Raw genomic sequence first — 9,111 nt, forward strand, 5'->3', positions numbered from 1 at the left:
GCAGAGTGTTTTTGATAATCCTACCTTACACGTCTGAACTGCTAACAAAAAAAGCTCTCATTAAAAACCAACAACAACAATGCCAAGTTACTGGAGAGTAACAAATGCACCTTTTTAAAAAGTTTGGTACAGCAAGGGCTGACCTCAGGAATGACCAATCAGGGAGCCTTATTTCACTAGCAGGTAAATTGGTTGAAACCATAATTAAAGACATAATTAAAATACACCTATATGAACAGGTTCTGTGGACAATTGGTATAACTTCTGTAAAGGAAAGTTGAGTTTCTCCAATCAATGAGAATTTTTTGAGCATGTCCTCAAAATAATGGATAAAGGAGAAGTAGTAGATATAATTTATTTGGACTTTCTTAAAGCCTTTTCTAAAATCCCTCACCAAAGGCTATTTTGGAAACTAAGCATTGATGGGCAGAGAGGTAATATTCTGTCACGGAGTAGAAACTGGCCAAGAAACAGAAAACAGAGTAGGTGTAAATGGTCAGTTTTCAACATCACAAAAAGTTGGTGGTGTGGGCCACAAGTTTCTTAATGATCTTATAAGATGGTACAAAATTATTCAGGTTGGTCAAGACCAAAGAAGACTGAGGTACTTCAGAGAGACCTAATTTAATCAATGCAAATGGGCAGCATGAAGGCCGATGAGTTTGTTTGTTGACAAGGTAGTGTACGTTGGAAGGAATATTTTGAACTACTCACATGCCTTACTGGGTTTTAAATTAACTGGAACAACTCAGGGGAAAGACTTAGGCATCAGATAATGGCATAGAGAGTACACTTATAAAGTTTGCCGATGATTCCAAGCTGGGAGGGGTTGCAAGTGCTTTGGAGGATAGGATTAAAATTCAAAATCTGGACAAACTGGAGAAATGGTCTGAAGTAAATAGGATGAAATTCAATAAGGACAAATGCAAAGCACTCCACTTTTAGGAAGGAACAATCAACTGCATACATACAAAATGGGAAAGGACTGCCTAGGAAGGAGTACTGCTGAAAGGGATCTGAGGGTCATAGTGGATCACAAGCTAAATAAGAGTCAACAGTGTAACGCTGTTGCAAAAAAAGCAAACACCATTCTGGGATGTATTCACAGGAGTATTGTAAGCAAGACACGAGAAGTAATTCTTCCACTCTACTCCGCTTTGATTAGGCCTCAACTGGAGTATTGTGTCCAGTTCTGTGCATTGCATTTCAGGACAGATGTGGACAAATTGGAGAAAGTCCAGAGAAGAGCAACAAAAATGATTAAAGGTCTAGAAAACATGACCTATGAGGGATGACTGAAAAAAACTGGGTTTTTTTAGTCTGGAGAAGAGAAGACTGAGAGGAGACATGATAACAGTTTTCAAGTACATAAAAGGTCATTACAAGGAGGAGGGAGAAAAATTGTTCTTCTTAACCTCTGAGGATAGGACAAGAAGCAATGGGCTTAAATTGCAGCAAGGGCGGTTTAGGTTGGACATTAGGAAAAATTTAACTGTCAGAGTGGTTAAGCACTGGAATAAATTGCCTATGGAGGTTGTAAAATCTCCATCATTGGGGATTTTTAAGAGCAGGTTGGACAAATACCTGTCAGGGATGGTCTAGATAATACTTAGTTCTGCCTTGAGTGCTGGGAACTGGACTAGATGACCTCTCGAGGTCCCTTCCAGTTCTATGATTCTATCATTGTGGACAGCTCAATGAAAACATCTGCTCAACCCACAGCACCAGTCAATAAAGCCAACAAAATGTTAAGATGTATAAAGAATGCTGAAAATCTTATAGTACCATTATATAAATCAATAGGATGCTCTCACTCACGGTCATTTCTGGTGATGGCATAACAGGAATAGAGGAGTCACAGAGAGGCAACAAAAATTAGAGAGCTGGAAAGATTTCCATAAGAGGAGATATTAAAATGATTAATACATTTAAGGACCCTGTGACCCTAAGGACTCCTCAATACCAACTGCTAAGCAGGTTACAAGACTATCCTGATATATATGTTCTGGTTCTATAAAGAATATCACGTGACGTCTTAATGAAAACCAGGGTCATGCTGAGCATTAATGTCATCGTGAAGCGTATGTACAGATGCTTGTAGGAGTTAGGTATGTACACTGAAAACATGTTTCCAAAGCCTGTATCAAGGCAGAGTTGACAAACAGGTTTTCTGCAGACAAAAGATGTGTAGTCCTCTGTCTGTCAACTTGTAAATTAAGCACTGTTTGTAAGCCAACACCATGGAAGCCCCATTTACATAGGAAGTCTTTGGGGGGACCTGAAATCCGCAGGGAGGCAGAACAGGAGAGAATAAACTGTCTCTGTGGACAAACAATGAATTCTGGGGACTATATAAGGGAAGGCAAGGAAGACAGCCCTGCATCCAGGAAGTAATCGGGCAGTGCAATTACACTTATGAAAACAGGATCACAACCAACCATGGCTGAAATGCTGCAAAGGACATTTAGGGTGAGATAAACTTGTTTAGACTGTCCGCAGGCAGCCTGATAAGCTCAGACTCTCAAAATCTCGTTATGATTTTCATTTCTCTGTAACCCTGTTGTTCCCATTGGCTCTTGATTCTGATAGTACAAGTATTGTTGTTGTCCCTGTAACTATCTCAGTTTTGTGGTGTTACACAAGGAGCTGACCCAGAGTTGAATCATTCAAGCTGGGGGGAGGGATAGCTCAGTGGTTTGAGCATTGGCCTGCTAAACCCACGGTTGTGAGCTCAATCCTTGAGGGGGCAAAAATTGGGGACTGGTCCAGCTTTGAGCAGGGGGTTGGACTAGATGACCTCCTGAGGTCCCTTCCAACCCTGATATTCTATGATTAAGCTGTTGTGTACACCGGTGTTACTGTGAGTTTTCTGCAGACAAGGGGCTAGACTCTACAGGAGAACAATTCAATGGGGCTCAGGGACTGGGATGCATCATCTGTTAACCTGTAAGGCAAAGTAAGGGCTTGCATAGCCCAGAAGAGATTGATGGGGGGGGGGGGGTAACAGACTGGCAGTTCCAGGGAGCGGACACCCAGTTAAGCACAAGCAGGTTTCCCTCTTGCTGGAGGCAGGGGGGAAAACAAGGAGACCCTTAGTCCTGAGTAACCTGAGAAATATCAAAGATCCAAGCAGCCATACCTCTGTTCCTGCGGGGATATACTGAGGGAAAAAACAACCCTCCTACCGCCCCCCTCCCCGAAACTTTGAGACAGCCTTATGTTCCAGTGTCTTCAACAGGAAATGAGCCTCTCACTGAGCCAGGTCCTTAGGGCATACTCTGCTCTCAGGGTCAGAGCAAGAAAGCCAGCCATCAAGGCAGGAAAACTAGGGAACCCCAGGCTGTCATTTGTGACTACTCATGTACTTTCAACAAGCCCACAGCGAGCTAGGGGTGTGCTAGAGCTGCCCTGCATCACATCACACGGTGGAACAAATGGAATGACACATGGTCAGGCTGGTTATGTCAAAAATCAGGGTTCTTGTGCACCGGACATCTGGAACTACGTTTGAGAATTTACAGCTGCTCTTCCTCGGCTATTTTCTCAATCTCCTCTAACTGTCAGGGCTCTGAGCTGCTCAGACAACTGTGCAGGATTCCACCTCTTAGCAGGGCAACCAAGTAACAGATGTTGGATGCATTAACAAAGGAAAATACCACGCCACCAATTAGTCAGCACCTCCCTTCTCTTACCTCTAAAGGAATGATAAGGGAAAGTATCTCCATGTATGAGTCTCCGAATCAGCCATCTTCTCTCTATTTGCCGGATTCTCACTCCTGTGGCTCTCTGTCTCTCCCTTTCAGTATGAAGATCCTCTGCCTTGTAAAAACTCATGTTCTTGACTGTTACATGAGGAATCCTACAGTTAAATGCAATCAGAGACCAAACAAGGCATAAGAGAGAGCAGAAAGCCTCAGGGGACAGATACACAGGGCATACAAGAAAGTGCAGAAGCAGTGCATGCCCTGACTGAACTCTGTTAGAGTCTGTTCCCACAGAGCTAAAAAAACACCTGAGAAACGTTTCCAAACGCAAAATTCCTGTCCATTATTTTTAGAAATCGTGCATCTCCATTTGACATGACGAAACCACCACATTAAGTGCATGAATGTTACTTAGCTAGCTGCATAATCCAGAACACCTCAAACTTGGATGGAAAACAATCGTTTGGGAGGAAATGACATTTAACATTTCCAGTGGCCGGGTATTGTTCTGTGCAAATTCTCTAGCTGTGCATGCCTAGTACAATTTATTATATGCTGTTTAATACACATCCAGAGTTCAGTCTCTTGTCAGCCCACCTCACATGTGCTCAGATCCCAGTCAGACTCCTGCACTGTTTCATAACTACACTGAGTTTTAAAGCTGGATACAGACTGAAGGAAATCTTCACCCTTACTCTCCTTTTCCTGTGGCATTTGCACACTAAATACCCCTTTGGCCTACAGTAAGGGATGCTAGCTTAAGTGTTATGCAGTTGTGTTCTATTCTTACCTCTTCCACCAACAGGATCAGTAATTCTCCTACCCCTTCTCCAGGCAGCAGTCAAACAGTATAGTGGAGGGAGGCAAAATTCTTGGCTACTTTCTTGGAAGAGCTCTAACATCTGCGTGCATTGCAGCAGGACTGTGAAATTTGGCAGTGGGGTGATGGTCCTGAGCTCAGGACATGTGCCTTTTGTCATTCCCACGAAAATCTGTTCAGATTTGGCCAATGTATAAATGGTTGAAAAGTCACCTTCTCCCGTCTGTGGCTTGTGTCATATAGCTTGTTTGGCAGCAGACACCCCAAGATTCCATAGCACTGCAAACGTACTGCCCCCTGGTGTTTCACTTCAGCATTTCATAGAAAGCTCAAACTCCAGGTGGGATACAGACAGTGTCCTAATGACAATGGTGGTAATTCACACTTCTCATAGAATATCAGGGTTGGAAGGGACCCCAGAAGGTCATCTAGTCCAACCCCCTGCTCAAAGCAGGACCAATCCCCAACTAAATCATCCCAGCCAGGGCTTTGTCAAGCCTGGCCTTAAAAATATCTAAGGAAGGAGATTCCACCACCTCCCTAGGTAACGCATTCCAGTGTTTCACCACCCTCCTAGTGAAAAAGTTTTTCTTAATATCCAACCTAAACCTCCCCCACTGCAACTTGAGACCATTACTCCTTGTTCTGTCATCAGCTACCACTGAGAACAGTCTAGATCCTACCTCTTTGGAACCCCCGTTCAGGTAGTTGAAAGCAGCTATCAAATCCCCCCTCATTCTTCTCTTCTGCAGACTAAACAATCCCAGTTCCCAAGGCCTCTCCTCATAAGTCATGTGTTCCAGTCCCCCAATCATTTTTGTTGCCCTCCGCTGGACTCTTTCCAATTTTTCCACATCCTTCTTGTAGTGTGGGGCCCAAAACTGGACACAGTACTCCAGAAGAGGCCTCACCAATGTTGAATAGAGGGGAACGATCACGTCCCTCGATCTGCTGGCAATGCCCCTACGTATACATCGCAAAATGCCATTGGCCTTCTTGGCAACAAGGGCACACTGTTGACTCATATCCAGCTTCTCGTCCACTGTAACCCCTAGGTCCTTTTCTGCAGAATTCCTTTTCTCCTGTAACTTTGGCCTAGAGTAACACACTGCTTTGGGAACCAGGAAACTGTGTGTTTTAGACTCATTCCTGGTGTTAATAATTCTAAGCTTCATCGCAACCCATTTTATTGAGCAAGATCTCATCCCTGACAGAGGAACTCTGCAAGGTAAGAATAGAACCTGAATCCCCTAGCCACATTGTCTTGCAGAAAGAGCCTGCCATATCTTTGTCCTTGTCTAGGCTTTCTGTAAACTGGGTCTACTCCCGCATTGGTAACCCACTGCTTCAGTGCCTCATTCATCTGTCTCTAGTGGTTGGTTCATACAGGAAAACAGCTTTCTGATGCTGACTGCTAAAATAGTTTCTCTTTTAGCTCAAGTGGCTACCATGCTGAAAATTCAGAGTTCACACCCTGTTTGTAATGCGTGATGAGAGGCTAATGCAAGGGCTTGTAACAGAATCTGGTTATGCCTGTTACTAATTTAAAAAAAAAAAATAGTAAATTACATGCAACACACAGCTTTAAAAGAATTTTACAAAGTCAAGCTCTTGGGTGTTGGGAATGCCAGATTTAAGGTCGCCTGTGCCACCTTAATTATACTCCTGACTGTATCATAATGAATATACATACGTCACTTATATGATCGCATGCTATTTTTCCACAGGACTCATGATGAATTTCAGTGCCGAAAGCCAGCTGAGCCAGGGATGGAGGAAGAGGGTGCCCCTTATAAGAAACCACTTTCCAAAGCACTACAACTCACAATAGAGACACCGCTGTGTTTGGGGTGATACTAGAATCTTCTTAGAAGGGTCTGGGAGACTGGAGCAAGGAACTCCAATCCCACAGAGTTTATAAAACCTCTAAGAGCAGAGCTGCAAAACCAGCTGTCCTTGGGGAAGATGCCAAGCTCTTCATAATCAGGGGAGTGAGCCTAGGGTGGGGTGACCCCCGATCAGCAGATGGCACTGGATTTTCCACCCTCTCTGAGCTGATAAAGTACCCATGCTGAGGCAGTATCAATGAGATGTTTCCTATGTAGGTTTTGCATACAACATGAAAGAAACATCCCAGGCAGCCAGGCTATGTCATTGTTGCTAGTTTCTGATAGACCCAGCTGTGTCCTAAAATAGCTCTGAAGTAGCTAAATGGTAACTTGAAAAGCTCCGAGATAGAGTAAACACTCAGCTTTATTTAGAAGCTAACAGGCAGCGAGCACAGAATCTGAGCAAAATGAGGAGTACAGATAAAAGGGACAAGGCAACGGGGCTTCCCATCAAGGGTACTTAAGAGAAGCACACAGTGAGCGCACTGTGCAGATGTCCTCTGTATAATCAGGTACAACTTAGATGAAATCCAAGACATAAAACTTGATTCAATTGGAGTCCAGGTTGAGGGTTCACATCAGTAACTTCAGGGGAAAAGCCTCACAAGAACATTGCTTTGATAACTACAATGAGCACTAACAACCCAGGAAATTCAGGTTACATTGAAAGGAAATTCAAACCACTGAAAGCCTGGAAATGCATAGTTAGGGCACCTGAGGAGCCTTAACTCTGCACTGCAATGACACCAGCATCCAACCTTTATTTCTTGTTTTCTTTCCTAGTAGGGCCTGATCCTGAATGGGCCCTTACTCAGTGATTGAGGCCCAGATTCTCAAATGTATTGAGATGCCTCACAACCACTGATTTCAGGGAGAGCTAAATGTCTACATTCTTTTGTAGATCTGAACCTAAGTATTCGCACGATCTGGCCCTGCGTTGTAGGGTGTGTTAATTTAGGCTCAAAGATTCTTTCAAAGGGCTTTAGGAAGTGCACAGACTATGACTGTGAGCATCTTCAACTTGTAAAAGCCAGTCTACTGACGTAGGGAAAGTGACACTGGCATCTTCCCATCTGCATCTGTTTTCCTCCACACAGGGTCTATGAGGAATCTGCTATCCAAGGAAGCTGAAATCATAAGTCTGTAGAAGACACTGATCTTGTCAAGCTTGGACAGACTTGGATGTTGGGTGCCAGTTGTAAAAGTGATGCTTTGTCACCGCATTTAGTCTTTGCTCTTTCCATGGAAATGCTAAAATTCCATGAGCTGGACCTAGTAGATTTGTATCACAGAACCATATGGTTAGAAGGGACCACAAGGGTCATCTACTCTAACCCCTGCTAAGATGCAGGATTTGTTGTGGCTAAACCATCCAAGACAGATGGCTATCCAGCCTCCTTTTGAAAACCTTAGAATCTCTAAATATAATATCCTTAGATATTATTGCAGACCCAACTCTGCAGCTCTGGTATAGCTAAAGTTAAGACCAACTTTCTGTTTAAAGCTCATCCATTCACAGTGCTATAAAATCCATATGGTTACTTGGATTGCCTTGAGTTTTGGTGTGCCTTATCGTGGCTCAGGGTAGGGTCAGTGATCCTAATTCTGGCAATTTGGCCAAGGAATTCCAGAGATCCAGCCTCCCAAAACCCCCAGCTTTTTCCTTATAATTGATGGATTCAGTACTTTTTTGCACACGGATAGTGATCAAACCAGGGCTCGGATCCTTGCACCAGGGTCTCCAGCACTTGAGGGTTACCCCAACAGAGTGCATGGCACCCCCTAGCCCTTGGGCAGAAATCAAATTAAAATGTTAAAAAATAAAAAAATAAAAAAGTTGTTTCTCCATTTAGGCACATGCCAAGCAGTTCTCAGGCTCACCTGCCGAATGCTTACACTGAACATACACAGTCAGAAGAGTTAGCAGGATTTTGATCCTTCCAATTTTCACACCAGTAGAGGAGATAAGCAGTATTCCTATGAATCTCACCCATCCAACTGGTACCAGTTCAAGTTCTGCCTTCAGCAGACATCTGGAAAAGTCAGAAGGCATTTTGCCAAAATCTGTCTCAGGGCTGGGGGTTATTGGTGTGTGTGGGGGGTGATGGAATAGTAGTATTCTGGTTAAAAAAAAAACAGACATTTGAGTGCTTGCAGGCCAGGTATTTGGGGGGGGGGAATAGGGTGAAAGGGGCTTGGGGCAGCATCAAGGGGAGGGGAATAAATGGGGATGGGCGATTGGGGAGGTGAGAGGGCTGCGGGGCTCAGGTGACAGGGAGGGACACTGGGAAGGAAACATGGAGTGAGAATAGGGGCAGGGGCACCTGTCAGCCCCACATTCTCCCCTTCTGTTTGTGTGCCAGGCTTTGAGTCCCTCTCTGTCTCTACATTTCTGTGTGCGCTAAACTCTGGGGGCCCCTGCCCCTCTAGTGGGGGATCTGCTTAGAAGAGGCATGCTGGGAGCATGCACCAAGATCGCGATGCTGACACTGGGGTCGTTGGGGCACAGAGCTGCAGGGTGGCAAGTGTGTAGGGCCAGGGTTAGTAGTCCAGCTGGCCTGCATGCTAGCTACAATTCCCCAACGACCACTAATTCCTACCAATGAGTTTTCTTTCTGTTAAAAAAATAGGAAATTCAACCGCAAAAAACCTCATTAATACAGAGAGAAGGTAGCCAAGGGACAGCTTGTGTTCTTCC

At 44.3% G+C, this 9,111-nt stretch overlaps 1 protein-coding gene across 1 annotated transcript in view; it reads right to left on the reverse strand.

Moving 5' to 3' along the window:
* The window catches only part of TMEM273 (transmembrane protein 273), a 54,633-nt gene extending 50,054 nt beyond the window's left edge, over nucleotides 1–4,579 (reverse strand). Inside the window, exons 1-2 of the mRNA XM_084633245.1 lie at nucleotides 4,495–4,579; nucleotides 3,693–3,859 (exon numbers count right to left, since the gene is read on the reverse strand). Coding sequence (XP_084489371.1) covers nucleotides 3,693–3,834 — 142 coding nt within the window. The 5' untranslated portion in view covers nucleotides 3,835–3,859; nucleotides 4,495–4,579. The remainder of the gene's footprint in view (nucleotides 1–3,692; nucleotides 3,860–4,494) is intronic.
* Between the last annotated feature and the right edge of the window lie 4,532 nt (nucleotides 4,580–9,111).

This window comes from Lepidochelys olivacea (genome assembly GCF_965140295.1).
Source record: "Lepidochelys olivacea isolate rLepOli2 genome assembly, chromosome: 7".
Taxonomy (NCBI): domain Eukaryota; kingdom Metazoa; phylum Chordata; order Testudines; family Cheloniidae; genus Lepidochelys; species Lepidochelys olivacea.